At 34.9% G+C, this 18,745-nt stretch overlaps 1 protein-coding gene and 3 long non-coding RNA genes across 8 annotated transcripts in view; 2 read left to right on the top strand and 2 right to left on the bottom strand.

Annotated features, from left to right (window-relative positions):
- The window catches only part of LOC147832558 (uncharacterized), a 206,014-nt gene that overhangs the window by 15,100 nt on the left and 172,169 nt on the right, over positions 1 to 18,745 (bottom strand). The window lies entirely within an intron of this gene.
- On the top strand, positions 314 to 4,417 carry LOC137487295 (serine/threonine-protein kinase pim-2-like). 3 transcript variants are annotated; one of them, XM_087295687.1, is made up of 8 exons: positions 314 to 1,544; positions 2,132 to 2,395; positions 2,694 to 2,788; positions 2,873 to 2,923; positions 2,998 to 3,373; positions 3,493 to 3,669; positions 3,888 to 3,976; positions 4,129 to 4,417. In XM_087295687.1, the coding sequence occupies exons 1-8, from the start codon at positions 1,352 to 1,354 to the stop codon at positions 4,138 to 4,140; spliced, it is 1,257 nt and encodes a 418-aa protein (XP_087151813.1). In that variant the 5' UTR covers positions 314 to 1,351; the 3' UTR covers positions 4,141 to 4,417. The 3 variants fall into 3 exon arrangements, with proteins under 3 accessions (XP_087151813.1, XP_087151812.1, XP_087151814.1); XM_087295686.1 differs by having other exon boundaries at positions 3,888 to 4,417; XM_087295688.1 differs by lacking the exons at positions 3,888 to 3,976; positions 4,129 to 4,417 and having other exon boundaries at positions 3,493 to 3,843.
- On the bottom strand, positions 8,599 to 17,112 carry LOC141379088 (uncharacterized). The gene is made up of 3 exons (XR_015516794.1): positions 14,643 to 17,112; positions 13,963 to 14,585; positions 8,599 to 11,412 (listed from the first exon to the last, which is right to left on the bottom strand). It is a non-coding gene; the product is annotated as an uncharacterized LOC141379088 (long non-coding RNA).
- Positions 13,525 to 14,889, top strand: LOC141379087 (uncharacterized). The gene is made up of 3 exons (XR_015516788.1): positions 13,525 to 14,003; positions 14,109 to 14,541; positions 14,653 to 14,889. It is a non-coding gene; the product is annotated as an uncharacterized LOC141379087 (long non-coding RNA).

Below are 18,745 nucleotides of genomic sequence, written 5' to 3'. Positions count from 1 at the left end.
TACAAAATTTGATAGAGGTCGTCACCTCCCTCATACTTGTCTTTGCAGGAAAAACATCGAGTTACTGTAATAAGATGTGAGTGTTTCCAACAATAATAGAAAATAGTGATAGCTATACATAATTCACATATAAACGTTACTTGATTGAAATAAATTCTTCTCTCCAACAAAGATGACTCTAAATATAGTCTTAATGCTTATACATATAACATATCTTAGCAATTCCATGCAAATGTCAACCTTGCCATGAAAAAAATTAAGTTTTCACCAAAATACAGAACCCGTTTCTTTTTTTTTTTTTTTTTTTAAGCAAGTATTTTACAGAACTTAAAAAATGCTCAAAAATGTCTCTGTCGGCTTTTTCAAACAATTATATTTGATTTACCAAAGTCACACAAGTAACAATTTCACATCGGTCACATCCATAACGACACTTTTTCCTCATAAAGGCAAAAATATTAAATAAAATAAAATCAATCATTTTTGTTTTATAGAGAGCCAACTCTTATCATTTTGATGATCATTACTTATTTTAGGTCGTGCAGTTTATTTCACAGAATTTCTACAAAGTATTTTCATTTAAAGTTCAAAACGTATACAGAACGATATTTTTCTGATCCCATAACTCTGTGGTCAGTTGTTCTGGAAACAGTTTAATGAAGTGTTAAACAAATATTTTCTATGTGAATTTATGTTTTGAGTTTTTGCTACAAATGTCACATCCATAACACTGAAATTGCTCATATATAAATATAAATCTAACTTATTTTCAGCTAAAATCTACTGTATATAAATAAGCTTTAAATTACTTTGTTTCATTTTGTTACTGGATAATAATGTTAGTCTTAGTTTTATGTTTTACTTTACACATATGTCACATGACTAAATGTAGGCCTAATAATGTTATTTTAAGTTTGTTCTGTTAGCAATTACAACATTTAATAGAATTTTCTTCAGTTAAATCAAAATTACTTGAGATTATCTAATCTTAAAATGACAGTGTTTTATTTAGTTTCTGGACAATAATGTTTCAGAATCAGTTTGGTGTTGTATTTACAAGTTTATTTCTTGTATTTATGTAGATATTTGTGGTGAAAATACTGTTCCTTATTATTGAGAAGTGAAAGATTAAAGATTAAAGCTTGTATCTAACTGTCTGTCTATTATATATCTAGTTTAGATAGCTTGTCCAATATGGTGCTGGGATTTTGAATGTAAACAAGTGTTCCGGAATGCGCTGTCATAGAAACAGAAGAACGCAGGATTAAAAGTAGAAGACAGTTCAGAATCTCCTCATTGCGTCTTCTCATTGCAGTTGGTAATAGTAGTGTTCCCAGTGAATTCTGTTATTATGGCATTGAAAAGAAAGCGTTGTTCTCAAGGAACTCAGGTGTATGATTTCCATACTCGTACACCTCCAACATCCAGCGCCAATGTGGCTGAGAACCATTCACCTGTTGGTGTTGGTGAGGAGATTGAGATACAAGTGAGAAAGAAGAGGAGGTGGGAGAGTTTTGAAAAGCCGCTCTCCCTTTACGCTGAGGGTAAATCCAGTCACTGTTTGTCAATCTGACCATGTTTTGTGTTCACTAGATCTCTGTACATGTACATATCGGCCCAGACAGATTCTGTTTTGCTATTTCTGCTGAGAATTTTGTTAAAAAGTCTGCAGATTTATGAGGAATGATTTTGAGAGTAAAATAACTAAAAACTGAACACATACAATAAAAAAATAACTTTTTAACTTGTTTTAGGTTTCTAACACAAATCTAAGTAGAACCAATTGTTTGGTAATCAAAGTTTCTCATAATTTATCCACTAAAAGAGAAAACTTTAACAACAATCTGTATTGTACATAAATCATTTAAATAATTGCAGATTATTAATAATATCACTGAAATATAAAAATGGTATAAATATCAATATTCAATGGACTCAATAATGGGCATAAAATGTGTATGAATCAGATTTGTTGAGGGCAAATTATGAGCATTCACTATAAGAAACCCAATTCATGACTGTTTCTGATCTCTAAGATGAAGTGTGTCTTTACACTTTACATCAAAACACAAATCAATTTTATAAGCCATTATCATTATCATTAATGCATGTCTTACATCTCTAAATACAGATGACAACCAGTGGATGACTTTTCTCTGTGGCCAAAAGAGAAAACGAAGTTGTCACAGCTCTCATGTGAACGATTTCCATCCTCATACACCTCAAATATCCATCACCAGCCTTCAGTCCACTGATGTTGCTGAGGAAAGTGAGAGAAAGAGGAGAAGGACTGACAGTCCTGAAAAGCTGCTCTCCTGTAAAGTCCAGAAGTCCAGCAGCAGCTCTAGTCAGGAGGACCAGACTTCTGTTCAGATCCACAAGAAGAGTTCTGAAGGTAAATCTAGTGGTCATTTGAGAATGTGTGGCCTTCTCTCATGATCCTCTTCAGTATGCAGTAGAGTACATTACATTAAGTTCTGTAAATATAAATATATATTTTTAAAAGCACTCAAAGTTTCAATCACTGTTTGCTGTATTTTGAAGTGTCCACCATATCAGTATTGTGCAGGTTCATTTTCACGATGTATTGAATTATTGAATATAGGTATATGTCTATTCCACCTCAAACATTACACACGTGTCTGTCAGTGCTTGACATTTCACATCAGCTGCAATTATTCATCTTTTAACAGGTGACATTCTGGACCGGTATGAACTCGGCAAGGAGATTGGAGAGGGAGGATTTGGCAGCGTCTATGAAGGGAAGCACTTGGAGGATGGCCTTGAGGTGAACAATCCCTTTATCATATATTATGTTCACTTTTTAGTGCATTTGATGTGATTATAACAGAAGTGTTGTTTTGTTGAGCAGGTGGCAGTAAAAATTGCCAGAAAGCCATCGAACATGAAATACATCAACATCGTAAGTAAACATGTAAAGGCACTGACAACAGTATATTTGGGGAAGCAACACCGCCTAACTAATCTTTCTTCTAGGCTGGTCATCCTGAGCCCCTTCCTTTAGAGATCGGCCTGTTGATACTGGCTCATAGAGGTGGCAAGGTTCCAGAGATTATTGAGCTTCTGGACTGGCAGGACCAGCAGGATTGTTACATCATGATCCTGGAAAGACCTTCACCATGTGTAGATCTGTTGGACTTCATAATGTCTCTCGGCTCCATCACTGAACTCCAGGCTCAAAAGATCATGGAGCAGGCAACAACGGCCGGTCTCATGTGCTGCAGACGTGGGGTATTTCACCGAGACATAAAGCTGGAGAACCTGCTGGTCAACACGGACACGCTGGAGGTCAAGCTAATTGACTTTGGCTGTGGGGCTCTTCTCCAGGATTCTGGCTATGACAGTTTCTGTGGTATGTATTAAACTTAACACCTGTAGTCTGTACTGTCAATTTGACCAATCATGTATTTTCATGTTACAGAGAAAACATGCTTTAGTGTTTCATGCTGAGACCAAATCTTGTTCCTTCAGGCACAAAGGAGTACTTCCCACCGGAGTACTACCTAGACGACGAATACCATGCAGAACCATCCACTGTATGGTCTTTAGGAGTTCTGTTATTCCTGCTGCTGTGTCAACGATTTCCTGAAGTCACGGACACGCAGAGGATCGATGATGGAAACTGGACTGAGCCTGGATTGTCAGAAGGTAAGATGTCATTCATCACATCATAGACGAGCAGTTGTAGTTTAAATCATACAAAATCATGGATTAAAACTAAGAGTTGGATATTGGATAATGGTGACAATGTTCTGATTCTAAAGGAGAGTAGAGTCAGATCTTATAGATTAATAAAATGACAGCAGATGTAAAGTTGAAGTTGATGATGTGTTTCTCTCACTTCTTCCCACCATCGTTCTGCACAGAATGCTGTGACTTGATTCAAGCTCTCCTGCAGGAAAACCCAAGCCAGCGGATTCCTCTGGAAGAAATCATTCTCCATCAATGGTTTAAGGTACTGAACTGTAGATCAGCTTCTAATGATTTGGAAAATAGATTCTCCTTTCATTTGAAAAAAGTTTTTTTTATTGTACATTTTATGGTTTTTGTTTATTGTGACGAATCTGAATCAATAACCTTGATTTGGTGTGTGTCTGAATGTTTCAGGTCAAGGAATAAGCAATAAGGAATGTAGTGCAAATGGATGGGAAAGATTGTTTACACTACTGAGCACCACAGTTCCTGACGCTAAAAAAGTTACAGATTCAACAGTAGAGCTTAAAAAAGGACACATCAGCAACAAAAAATCCTAAAAAAAAGGTCACAGCAACAACAGAAGATCCAGAAAAAAAGATCAAGCCTCAAGAAAAGATCCTGGAAAAGACACAAAAGATCCTGAGAAGAGGGCACAGCCCCAACAATGAAAACATTTGTAAATAAAAACATGAATAAAATATATTTGTCGCACCAGTCCTGTTTTCATCAAAAATATATCAAATCAGCCAAGATGCTGAAAAAGCAGACAGCAGTGAATGAAACACTTAAACAAATTACTTGAACACTTAAGTACCAGGACAACTAAACACATACACACACACACTTATAAACTGATGTGACTGTAACTGAGCAAGGTTTTGGGAAATTGTGAACAAATTGAGTAATTAAAGCACAATGTAGTAAAAAGTGGGTAGAGGACTGTGCAGACACTCTCACACACACACACACATACACACACAGAGGCTTGAACATAACTCTTTAAGAAGATATATAAGTAATGATGTTTATACTGTACAGACTGTATTTTTTATTCTTCTACAATAACTTCGGGGTCATTTTCCTCTCGGGACCAAAAAAAAAGTTCCTGTAAAATCAAGATCTACTGGTCTGACATTTCCACATCTATAAGACTGAATAAAAACGTAAGTTCAGACAGTATCAGTCAGAGGCCACTAGAGGACAGACACTAGCCATTCTGCTGGAAAAGCAAAGACAATTGGTTCATTTCAGAACAAGTGTTGAAACCGCATAAGGCCTAAATGACCTTTAACCTTTGATCGGTTTTCCCTCAAGACTCAGTTTTATTACTTGAATTTTAAAAAAAATTTTGGATTTTTTCCACACTGTTCTTAACCCTGGATTACCTAGTAAATTATAAGCAGTGTGAAAGAAAAAGCTAGATTTACCCAGCGCTGAGAATGACCCAGAGTTGACCTTTTCGAGTTTTAAAATCCAAGACACAATTAACAGATGTAAGACTGTGTCGCGGGACCAACGGGATTCAACTAAAATAAAGTGGACAGAGTTTGTCGGTCATGCTGCTTACAATCTCAAAACATCAACAATCACACTCTTACGTAACATCATTAACTGTGTCATACATATAGGCGTTATAACCTAATTAACTTAAGAAATAAACTAAGAAAATTTCTGTGTGTGTGTGTATATATGCGTGTGTGTGTGTGTTGAGACATTCTGAACGATATCTCAATATCTCAAGCATTCAAACATCAGACAGCTTCTAGGCTTTTCGCACACTTAACCCTCTACCGCATGGTGTTGCCATATGGCAACATCATATTTGTGTTCATTCCCCTGTCACTGTTTCTTTAAGACCAACATTGAATTGTTTTAGTTGGAAAGAGAAGACCTTAGTGTGGCCAATGATGTGCTTTGGTTAAGTTACATGACATGGGGCCCTATCATACACCCGGCGCAATGTGGCGCAAGGCGCGGCGCAGTAGTCTTTTAGTAGTTTCAGCTTGGCGCAAGAGTCGATTTGAGGCGTTGTGCTACGCTGTTTAAATAGCAAATGCATTAGCACTTATATGTGTGCCCATAGGCGTTCTGGTCTAAAAAGGAAGGCGTTCTGAGGTGCACGGCTGGCGCGTTGCTATTTTGAGAAACTATAATAGATTTTTTATTAAACCAAAACAAACCCGGTCTAAACTCCGGCGCAGAGTTGCGCCTCGCTTACGCACTGCTTAATACGCACAAGAGAGCAATAGGCAAATATCTTTACATATGAAAAAAATTAATATTAAGGATATATAGGATATAATAAGAATAGATATAGGATATAAATATAAAGGATTAAAATATTACAAAACATATTATTTTCTAGCCTACATAAATATGAAAAATCACTGCTTTATGTCTTCTTCATCTCGGGAGGCTTTTTCAGTTCATTCTTAACAATTTGCTTTTGTATAATGTTATTATTATTATTAGCAGTATTATTTATTATATCCATATTTATATTTGTTTTATTAAAAACAAGCTAAGATTTGCCCACCTGTCAGGTTTTAGACCATAAGGGGCACAGCATGTGTTTTAGGATATAACTCAGGTTTTTGAGCACATTTTGTTATTATTATTCATTTATTCACTTGCTGGAAATTAGAACTGAATTTAGAAATAGTTTTAAAATGAATATTTGCGCTTAACAAGCAAAATTATTTATTTATAGACTAATTGATGTCTGTGCGTAAAGGTTTCTCTATTTAAGAGCGAATGTGAAAGTAGATCCATTATCTTTCATTCTCACGCAGTAGATGCTCTGTTTAACAGTTTTCTGTTAAAAAACTGTTAACTGTTAACTTTTTTAACTGTTTGCTAGTGAATTGCTCAGTTTTTCCACTTAGACTTACTTTGCGTCCTGTAAATAGCGAATGCGCTCTTGGCGAGACGCAGCTGGCTCTTAAAGGGAATGGGAGATGAGTCTCTAATTGGTTTATTCTCAAAACACACCTATAACTTATTAAGAAAATAAACTCAACCCTTTTAGACCATGCGCCACATCGCAAAGCAGATTTTCCCATCCTTAAATTAGCAAAAATGCGTTCTGACACACCCTGAAAGCATTTGCGCCCTGCGATTTACGCTCTGCGAATGGACCGTCAAAATAGAGCCCATGCAGTGTTTTTCTGTGGCGTGATTTCTGGCAGACTGGCGTTCATTGTGAGTAGTTGCTGAATGCAAACGTAAACGTCAATAAAGACAAAGCATCAACTCATGTCAGATCAACAAAGAAATCTTTAACATCATCTCCAGTAAGTTACGATGACATATTCACTACTCATTTTTTTTTATCAATTAAGTTTTCTGTAAATCGTTTAAATGTATGTGTTTCCAAGTGGCAACACTGTGGAATAGTGGAACGTGCAATATTGCAATGGGTTAGCTAGCTAGCAAGGTCAGCTGTGATCTTTTAAGTTGCAACAATAACAACATGAATGCTAGTAATATATTGTTGATTAGGTGTATGTCAATGACATTTGCATTATGGATAAAATCTAGTTTTAATGGAAATACTACTTTTGAATAGATATGAGAATGATGCAGACTGGAGATTTGGTAAGAGCAGTGATGGAGACAGTTCGAGTAAGTTAGCTCTGAGGCAGATAAGACAGGCGTAGCAAAGTATAGTGTAATTTATAAACATTGTTAGCTAGTAGCTACTTTATTCTGATGTATCTGGATATACTAGACTTGTTATTTATTTGTTATAATATTTACTGGAGAAACTATTTATCTTTACTGTATGTTATATACATGACAATAACATATTAGCTTTTTAGTAATATTATTAAAAAAAAATGTAATAAATGAAAGCTATTGGAATATCAGCTGTTGGAAAGTATGTAAAAGGTGTCATTTTTAAGTTAAGCTCCTTACCCAAGGCTGAGTGTACTCTCAGCAGTCTTATTAAAACTGCTTTAAAATGGTACAATATACATCCAAACTGGCAGCTTATGTACAAAGAAATTCACTTCAAAAGATAAAAAAGGCAAATAACTCAGGAAACAGTTGTTTCCAATTCTCCACTCAAAAGCTCTCCATGACCTCTGACCTGGCTGGTTAGATAAAATACTTTGTAAGAAGTCTACATTGCTGTTTTCTCAGTTATTTGCCAAGGCTTGAGATGAGACTAAAATTGAAGAATACTGAAGACGTCGATCAATGCTTGGAGTATGAATGGAAGTTATACATCAAATATAAAGAAACAAGAGACAGATGGTAAGGGTGGATTTAGGAGCAAGTCAAAATAAGACAGGAAAATAAGACAAACAACATAAAAAGGTCTTTTAGTGGCGATACCTTCAATACTTCATTGACTGTTTCAAATGCCAGTAGCGGATCTGCTGGTGCTCTTTATAGTTAATTACAAACTTTGACATAGTTAATCAGTATGAGACAAAAATATTGAATAATACTCCAGTCTACACACTGGTCAAAAACTTCCAACTCATGTGTAATAGCAGCAAGAGCAGAGAGCTATTTTTTATATCATCACCTTGAAATTATAAGGTTGTATATGACATTTTTGTCAAAACTGAGTTATTCACATATTCTTATTAAATGACAACTTATTTACATTGTGGCATTTTATTTATAAATTCTCAACATTTTAAGGCTTAGTATTTAGAAAGCAAAAAAGGTTTATCTATAAAGTCGAATTCTAGCTTAACTCTTTAAGGTTCTTTTCTCTTCTTCTTCATTCTTTTATATCACATTTTACCTGTTTTTATGTTTTTTTTACTCATTTTATTATTTATTTTTATTTTTATTTTACTTGTTTATTTTATTCTTGTTTATGTAAAGCACTTTGTATGAAATGTGCTATATAAATAAACTTGCCTTGCCTTAAGCCAATCAGCATTTCCAATGCAAGCATAAGAGCCAATCAGGATCAGCTATCTTTGCCATTTCGCCGGACTGCTTTGTTGACAATGGGAAAGACCAGAATGAAACACAACATCAGAGTCGACTAAATAATGCAGCACCACATAAAATTGAGCAGAAACCTGAAACTGAAAATGTGTGTAAATATGATGATTTAGAGGCGTTTTTGACATTGAGATGCAATGTTACACATTGTTGAAAAAGAGACAGTTATTAAAAAAATTTTTATTTTATTTTCGGCTTTGTCCATTTATTAATCTGGGATTGCCACAGGCGTGCGCCCTACTTAATGATAGATGCGCACATCTACTTTAGTGAACAGAACCTGCATAGGCTGTGGATAACAGGTAATAAAGTTGTAAATAATAATCAGTTTGTAGCACACACTGTAAAAAATAAACGTTATTTTACAGGTAATTGTCTGTATTTTTTTACAGAATTTTTCAGTTTTTTCATTATACAGTGAAATACCTGTTGTTTTACAGATATGTTCTGTAATAAAAAAAATCGTACATTAAATTTACAGTTATTGCTTGTATTTAGGTATTACATTCTTTTTCTGTTTTTTAAAGGAAATGTTCTGTGTTTTAATAGAGTAACACGTAATTTTACGTTAATATTTACAGATTATTCATGTAAAAATAAACCGGAAAAAATAAATGTTATTTTACAGATAATTGTCAGTATTTTTTGCAGAATTTTCCTGTTTTTTCATTATACGGTGAAATATATATTTTTACAGATATTTTCGGTATTTAAAATTTCCAACATTTAATTTACAGATAATTGTTAGTATTTTGGTGTTACATGTTTTTTTAGGTGGCGCAGTGGGTAGCACGATCCCCTCACAAGAAGGTCGCTGGTTCGAGCCTCCGCTGGGTCAGCCCAGCAAGCAATAGCCGTCATTTCACCGGCTAGGTGAAATGTAGACCAGATCTAGTCCAGCTACGTGTAGCCCAATTTTAGGCCGAATTAAATTTAATTAAATTTGGTTGTATGTTGTTTTTTTTTTTTTTTTGCTAAATAAAGCTTATGATATGTATGATACTTTATCATGTAAGAAAAGTCAACAACGTTTATGAGGTTCCTGCAAGTAATAAACGTAGTTTCAGTTTCTCTGTGTGAATTATAGACCCAATCTAGCCTGGCTATATCTAACCCATCTCTAGGCCAAAAAAACTTAAATTTGCTCACCTGTCTTTTTTGGCAAATACTTTGTGATATGATGTGATATGATATTCCTTCACGTAAGGAAAGTCAATCTCATTTACAAGGTGTTTGGGCTTTGAAAAATAAATGTTATTTTCATAGTCTGCCTTAAATTAGCCCGTCATCCGGCTGGCTATTTATAGCCCACTGATAGCCTAAACTGATCCACTGTAGTATTTGGCAGTGCAGCGCGTGCATCACGCAAGCATTATCAGTACTACATCTACTAGTGTTAAGGTGTAATTTTGTGACATGTTCTATTTATGGCAATAATTTAGCTTTGAATTAGATGGGCTTTATCCACCTCGCAAAATTGACATAAAAAATAATTGTAGGCTTACTGCTTTTTTATTTTTAATTAAAAATGAAAATGGTATAATATATCTTATTTATAATATGTTACATATATCTTACGGTAAATCAAGCCAGATCTAATCAGTTAAGAAAAATCGGCGCAGTTCCATACTCCACACGATATATGGCGGTGTTGCTGAAATGGATCAACAAATCAAGAGGAAGAAGCTGTTGTGGTTTGAAGTTTGTACCCTGCAAGGTAAGTGTAATCTGCTTTAATATCATGTTGTTTTGCTATGTTTTTTTTTATTATATGTGCAAGTTTTAATTTAGTATTACACTAATATCAATGCACAGACACTCTTTATTCCAAAAATCTTAGACAAACATTAAAACGGTGTGAGGGAGTGTTACAGTCTTTTAAACATCTCAAAATTAAACACTTATTAAGCAAAATTCGGTGATTAAGTGCTTTTATTGTGTACATTGCAAGTCGTCTTCATTAAATTGCCCTATAAAGTCAATGAAAAAGTACGTTAAGTCATGAGATGAAACTTCTGCAGTTTTAGCTTTTAAATCATGTTTGCTTTGATTTCATATCAAGAGACTTTTAAACACAAACACCAAGTTAATTCTGTTTTTATAGAATCAATTCAAGTTTATGTGTTTTTTTACTGATTTATATTTTGTAAATAAACTTTACTATGTTATGGAAAATGTATTGTTTTAGTAATATGAGTAACTGTATTTTGACTTGTCTCTGTAAAATCTAGTATTACAGTAAGCTGAGCTGACTTATTTTTATTATCATTGTTTGTTATTATTATAATGCTTCTCTAATATTTGTAACTATTTGTTTTTCTCCACAGATATTTGAGTGTGTCTGTGTATAATGAGCAGTCTAGCAGGTATGAGTTGCTGGAACATTTTAGATTAAAACATTTACACTATGACCACATTTGCTGGTTTCCCTGTCCATATGCAGATTGCTCATGTACTTTCACAAGCTGGATGAAGCTTTCGAGTCACATCAAACACACAGAATAATATATTAAACAATATGTATATACATTATCCATATAACTGCGGTTGACATAAAGAAACATTGAATATAACACACTCATGCTAAAATAGTCAAAATAAGTGAATAAATAATTGAATTTAAATGTGTAAATAAGTAATAAGCTTTAAGCTGTAAACCTTTTTATGTTAATAGCTGTTATTTTTTTCTAGTTTTAATACGTAACCAAGCATGATTCAGGGTATCTGCACATTTTTTAACAGAAAATTTAAGACCTTTTAAGACCTTTTTAAGTCCTCTAAAATGAAAATTTAAGACTTTACCTAAAAAAAAAAAAAAACAGGAAAATGTTCAGTGTGAACACAGAATGATGTGGTGAAGTATGGCGGCAAATCTATGGCGGCAAATCAATGGCAATATAAATCGAGCGCAGCGGTGATGTTTGCGCGCGAGGAGAAGTGAACCGTGAGCAGATTACTTGGTTGACTTGGTTTACTTGTTATCTCTAACGCTATTGGCTACTGTGCCTTTCCGGAAGTTAGCCGGGATTGGACGCAAGTTAAAAGATCATGCCGTTAAATATATATACAATTTGCAAGTCATAATCATAAGAAACTTTCTGAGAACTTTATGAACTTTATGAGGATTCAATCTCGAGAAACAGTCAAATAATATCCAAAATAATGACTTGCATTCTTGTAACATGACTTTCTGAACCCATTTGATTTGTCCGTGCAGCACTTGTCTGGTTTGTTGTATTTTACTTCATTATTAACCACAACAGCAGTGCTCATTATTACACTTGGGGATGATCTTTCTAGGAAATATTGTCTTCAGAAGAGTTTATTTGCGTTTTAGATCTTTATAGATAATTACAATTAATTTATCTTTATAGATAATTTTTAACATTGTTTGTAATATAGATCAGTGTAAAATATATATATATCTATATATATTATATATATTTTTCAATCTCATTTTTAGTTAATGATTGAATAACCTGCATATAAAGACTTCAATCAAAAATGATTAGCCCAATTAAACATAAAAAATACAGTGACAGACATTCAGATGGGTTTTTATCGCCACCTATTGAGCAACAATTTAATTTCTACAATCTTCGTTTGGCTTTACTCACTATCCATTACATCATTCCACTTCAGAGGCATACAAATACTACTTTCTATACGACAGGCCCACATCTTAAAGGTCACATATGCAGTTGAAGTCAAAATTATTAGCCCACTTTTTTCTTGTTTTATTTCGGCAAGAATAAAAGCTGTTTTAATTTTTTAAAACCCATTTTAAGGTCCATATTATTACCCTCTTTAACCTATTTATTTTTTTCGAAAGTCTACAGAACAAACCATCGTTATACAATAACTTGCCCAATTACCCTGCCTAGTTAACCTAGTTAAGCCTTTAAATGTCACTTTAAGCTGTATAGAAGTGTCTTGAAGAATATCTAGTCTAATATTATTTACTGTCATCATGGCAAAGATAAAATAAATCAGTTATTAGAAATGAGTTATTAAAACTATAATGTTTAGAAATGTGTTGAAAAAAATCTTCTCTCCGTTAAATAAAAATTAGGATAAAAATAAACAGGGGGCTATTAATTCAGGCGGGCTAATAATTCTGACTTTAACTGTATAGTGGAATAACAGACTAATGGCAATATATTTACTATAAACCTTTGTACTTTATGCACTGCATGCATGTATAGCCTATTTTGTATACTATTGTCCATCCAATTTATTCTGACTTGTTCTTCACAGAAAATGAGTCAAGGACAATGAATCTTAGAAAAAAAAAAGATTTTTGTAAATTTGAACACGTTTAGTTTGAGTTCAGTTTAAATGTAGGTGCTAAACTTCATCAAATGGTTCAAAACACATTTAAAGTCTGAATTATTCGTCCTGATTTAATAGCCCATGTATATTTTCCTCAATTTCTGTTTAATGGAGAGATCTTTTGCCACATGGTATAACTCTCTCTTTCTCTCCCAATTAATAAAGTTTGTTACAAGAATATATCTCATTATTTTGATATGTCATTATATGACTTGGTCATGATGGTAAGAATAGGCATTATTATGAGATTAATTATTACAAAAAATATCTCATTATTGAAAGTAAGTCTCCACCTATTATTAACTAAGAAAGTAAGTCTATGTTTCACACTGTGACATTATGATAAGATTTCCTATATAATTTTATTTAACGGGGAAACTAGCTTACCTGCGTCCAATCCCGGCTAACTTCTGGAAAGGTAGAGTAGCCAATAGCGTTAGAGATAACAAGAAAACCAAGTCCCGCCCTAGGACTCACAAAAATCTAAACTGTTTCGCGCGAGCAGAGAGAAGAACCAGCGAGCGGAGAGAACTGATCGCGCGCGCGCTGTAGGCATGACCTCGCTCGCGAGAGCATACATCGTGCGCACAGATGATAATGTGCACGCGCGGGACTTGTTTTCTCGCGCTGGATCAGTTGAGCGCGCGCGTGAAGATCCCCTGTGCGCTCGCGAGCTGTAATTTTCTCGCGTGTAGACCTGTAATCTGCTCACGGTTCACTTCTCCTCACGCGCAAACATCACCGCTGCGCTCGATTTATATTGGCATTGATTTGCCGCCATAAGACGAGTCGGACATGATATTTAAGATCCCACATGAAATTTAAGACCTCCTTATGGAAAATTACAGAATTTAAGACATTTTCAGACCTTAAAAATCGAAAATTTTATTTAAGACATTTTAAGACTTTTTAAGGACCCGCGGGGACCCTGTGATTGTGTACTGAAGACCTGCCTCATCTGAAGACTTGTAAAAGAATATGTGGTAAGTGTGTCAACCCATCTTCCTTTCATAAACGTATTTTTAAAACTCAAAGTCAAATGACCGACTTTAGAACTCATCTCAGTATTTTTTTCCCTTTTTCTCCAGGACTAAAAGTGCAGTTGCTGAATCTCAAAATGCACACACAGCAGTGGAGATCTATATCGTTTGGGCTGAGGATGCTGGTCCTGGGGACAGACCTACAGATGTTGGTGTAGAAATTTTCAGAACCTGTGTATCATATGGATTGGATGGACTTTTTGGGTTCATGTACACTTAAAGGATTTTTTAACCAGAAATAAAAATGTTTAATTATTCATGTCGTACCAAACATTGATTTGTCATTGAAGTACAAATTAAGATACTTCAGGTGAAATCTGAGAGCTCTCTCATTCTCTATAGACAGCAATGGTGCCAACTTGTTTAAAGTCTAGATAAATACCTAAAACATCCTCAAAACAGAATTCAGAATTCAATCAGAATATTTTTAAGCTACAAGAATAATTCTGAGTGCATATAAAGCAAAAATAACAGCCTTTGAGTTTCTTCTGTGGAACACAAGATGTTTTGAAGAAAGCTGAATACCTGTAACCATTGACTCCCATGTTGTTGTTGTTGTTTTTTTTTTTTATATATATATACAGGTTTTCAGCTTTCTTCAAAATATCCTCTTCTGTGTTTAACAGGAAAATATCTTAGTTTTTATCTTTTTTGTTTTGTCATAACTTTGTCATTTTTATATATTTTTATTTTGTATTGGTTAATGTTGCTTTTATTAATAAAAGTTTTGTTTAATTAGTTTGAATGGATTGTTTTTTGAGAACCTGTTAACTAAAAATGTTGATATTTACATGTGTATTTTTGTTGTTTATTAAATGTATATACAGTCATTCATTAGCTGAAATTTTGATGACTTGTTTATGCTTGGGCTGTACTTAGACGTCTATTAGATTTTCACTGACAGCCCAAATTTAACCATTATTTAGCCTAGACCAAAATTCACTGGCTATTAGACGTATACATGCAGTCGTTGAAAAGGCATCTAAATCACGTCTAGTTTAATCTTGGGCTATGGTTAGACGTTTATTAGATTTTCACTGACAGCCCAAATTTAGCCTAGACCTCTAGGCTATGTTTAGACGTCTAATAGACATCTTTTAAACCAAAAATGCTTGCTGGGATACTGTACACTGCGAAAGACAAAACAAATGCTCATTTTAATTATTATATTAATTTTCTATAATATTTATGAAGTATGCTATTATATTATTTTTCTCCTAGTGACTAATCACACATATCACTTATGTGTTTGCATGTTATGACCTGTAAATATTTTTTCTAATCAATATTTACAGTTGCAATGTAAAGTCAACAAAAAAGTTAACTAAACATTACATGGCCTACATCTGTGTTCGTATCACGATTAGCATAGCAATCATTTTACGACAACAAAACACGACTGAAAGGTGACTGCTGAACACGTGAAGAAAGCGCACCATCTGAACGGAGGCGCGGCCGCGCAAATTCACTTTTCTGCTGTGAAGAGGAAACTCCACATCTGTGAGGTAAAGCTTGACTCTGAAGTACCTATTGACATATTCAAATATACAACTCTCAAAGTGTACGTTTTGATAGACAAGGCGAGTAATGTTGGACATACGTTATGTTTGCTAAGTAAGTTATCGTTAAGGTTGCAGCTGATTTTTTGCTGCAAATTCAACGTTGCCAAAAAAAAAAAATTCCTAATTGCCTAACGTTAATTAGAAACTTATGCTTCTGTTGTTTTCTGTGGCCGTGTTTTTGACACACAAGTTAGCTGGTTAACTAGGCTAACTCTAAAGATTTGCTTAAATAACAGCAATAAAATATGTCACATTAAGTTACGTTGCTTCGTTGAGCTTTTTAACGACAAAGATACCGTCTAAAGTGTTAGAAAAGATAATGGTTTGGTTTAAAACAAGTCAGCGTTGAGTCTGGCATAAATTGAACGGAAATTAACGTTAGTTGATATAAAGCTGAAATGCAACGGGGGAAATAGTCACTTAAACTGTGCTATTATAGTCACATTGTAAGGGGAAAACTTTATTCTAAATTAACGTTACAAGCTGCATTTAATTACCGAAAAGCTTAACTATACTACAAATTTCACAGAATTTTTCATAAAGATTACAGGCATTTGACTTTTCTGTATAAAACGGGAGTTTGTGATTTTTTTTTTTCAGTGATTTGTGTTCCGTTATACTTGAATAATTTTTACATAGCAAGCATTTGCAAACTTCTGTCTCCTTTTTTCACCCTCAGTTGTTTGATTCAAGAATTTAAACGTGAAACTACCTGAAGCAAATATATCTCTATTACACTGAAGTGAGTATGCAACATGGCAAGTATTTCAAAAACTTTCACATGTCCTATATGTGGCATTGCTTCAAAAACACTGAAAGGGTATGTAAATCACCAACAGTTACACAAAAATGAAGCTCATAGTGAATATGCCTGTTGTGTAGCTGGTTGCAAATCAAGATTTACAAAGTACAATTCCTTTAAAAGTCATATTTTGCGCCACCATACACAGTCATCCATTTTGCAGTGGGAAACAGTACAGGGTCCACGGATATGTCAAAATCCACTTTGTCAGAAACAGTGCAATGATCTGAAAGATCTCTTAAATCATTTAAAATCACATGTTTTGAAGAAAGAAGAGGTTAAGTGCCCATTTAAAATGTGTGGCAAAACCTTTTCATTGAGGTCCTCCTTTACTGCTCACCTCTCTAGATATCATAAAAATGCTACATTTGCACAGGTATCCGATGTGCTTTTTGTTCATTCTGTGCAGAGTGAGTCACTTGATGTTGCTCAAAATGCACCAGAGGTAAGAATTGATGAGCCAGAGCATATCCTGTGCCCACCTGATATGAAAGGGCTATATATGAGGAATTTATCTCTGTTTTATATGAAGTTACAAGCCAAATACCTTATACCTTCCTCCACTATTCAAATGATTGTGGAACAAATAGACAGTCTTAACTCTGTGTGCCACCAGTATGTAGTTGATCTACTTCAAGGTGCTCTGCAAGCAAATACTCATTTGAGTGAGTCGGAAATTAAAGATGTTGTGTCAAGTTTAAGTGACGATAACTTGCATGCATCCTGTAGCTCTGCACTCTCTACTGAGTATTCAAGGATGCAGTATTTTAAGAAAAACTTCTCCTATGTGCATCCACAAACTATTAGTTTAGGTACTGATGAAAACCGAAAGGAACAATTTGCTCAGTATATCCCAATAAAAGAGACTTTGCAGACTTTGTTGAAAGACTCAACTGTGTGGCAAGAATGTACAAAGTCAGTCCATGACAATCCACACATTTTGAACGATGTAAATGATGGTTCTGTATACAAGAGTAATGCTCTGTTTGGGGAGTCAGGTATAAGCATAAGGCTCATACTATATCAAGATGCTTTTGAGATTGTGAACCCACTTGGGTCAGCGAAAAAAAAATACAAGATTCTTGCAGTTTACTTTACACTGGCCAACCTTGACCCATTTTATCGTTCCAGCACTGACAACTTGCAACTTGTGCTCTTGTGTAGAGAGGAACACTTTAAATATTTTGGCCATGACAAAGTGTTCTCCACAATGTTGTCAGATATAAAGGAACTGGAGACAAAAGGGCTTGTCATTTCTGGACATGTTGTTAAGGCAACTATTTTTTGCATTGCAGGAAATAATTTAGGGTCCCACCAAATTGGAGGTTTCACAGAGAATTTCAGTGTGTCCACTTACTTCTGTAGATATTGCTTGGCAACTAGAAATGAGCACCATGATTTGCAAAAATGTGCCCCTCCCAGAACAGTGCAAAACTACAATGAGGCAGTACAAGAGGTACGCAGTGGTTCCCTGACAGAAAGCAGAGGTGTAAAACTTGATTCTGTTTTCAACTCCCTTACTTACTTTCATGTATGTCAGCCTGGCCTCCCACCTTGTATTGCTCATGATGTATTTGAAGGAGTTGTGGCATATGACCTGGCCATTTACATCAAGTACTTTGTGAAAGTGAAGAAATTTTTCACCTATAGTCAGCTAAACCGAAGAATCACGCAGTTTAGCTATCATGGATCAGATGCCACGTCCACTCCGTCAGTGGTTGCAGGAAAAGGAGATAAATTAGGTGGCAAAGCCACAGAAACTGGTGTCTCCTGAGGCTTCTTCCTATTCTAATAGGTGAAAAAATTACAAACACTGATGATCCAATATAGGATACATCTTAAGCAGCTTGTAGAATTGATATGTGCCCCTAAAATATCTCACTCTCAAGTTGCTTTGCTCAATGTTTTCATTGTGGAGTATTTGGAGACAAGAAAGGAGATGTTTCCTGACCAAAAACTCAAACCGAAGCACCATTACATGGCCCACTATCCAGCTTTAATCCTCAGGTTCGGACCTCTAATAAGACTGTGGACAATGAGATTTGAGAGCAAACATTCTTACTTTAAAAGATGTGTGAGACGAACCCAGAACTTCAAAAATGTCTGTCAGACACTTGCACATAATCACCAACTTCTGCAAGCACATCTGTCCTCCAGTTCTGTCTTTGCTCCTTCTGCAAGTGAAGCAGTCCACTCCCTTCCATGCAGTCTTGTACAGTGATGCAGTACGTGGTGCAGTAGAGGCAAACTTGCATGATCAGAGTGGTCTTGTAGCATCCACTGAGGCCCCGTTTACACTAGTGCGTTTTAGTTTGAAAACG

This window comes from Danio rerio, chromosome 19, assembly GCF_052040795.2.
Source record: "Danio rerio strain M-AB ecotype USA chromosome 19, GRCz13ab, whole genome shotgun sequence".
In the NCBI taxonomy this organism is placed as follows: Eukaryota; Metazoa; Chordata; class Actinopteri; order Cypriniformes; family Danionidae; genus Danio; species Danio rerio.
Note: the sequence above shows the minus strand (reverse complement) of the source record. Positions and strands in the feature narration are given on the sequence as shown.

Coding starts and splice junctions, on each gene's coding strand:
- LOC137487295 (XM_087295686.1), top strand. CDS start 1,352: ATGGCATTGAAAAGAAAGCGTTGTTCTCAAGGAACTCAGGTGTATGAT. Junction 1,545..2,131: donor GCTCTCCCTTTACGCTGAGG/GTAAATCCAGTC, acceptor CTCTAAATACAG/ATGACAACCAGTGGATGACT. Junction 3,670..3,887: donor TGAGCCTGGATTGTCAGAAG/GTAAGATGTCAT, acceptor CGTTCTGCACAG/AATGCTGTGACTTGATTCAA.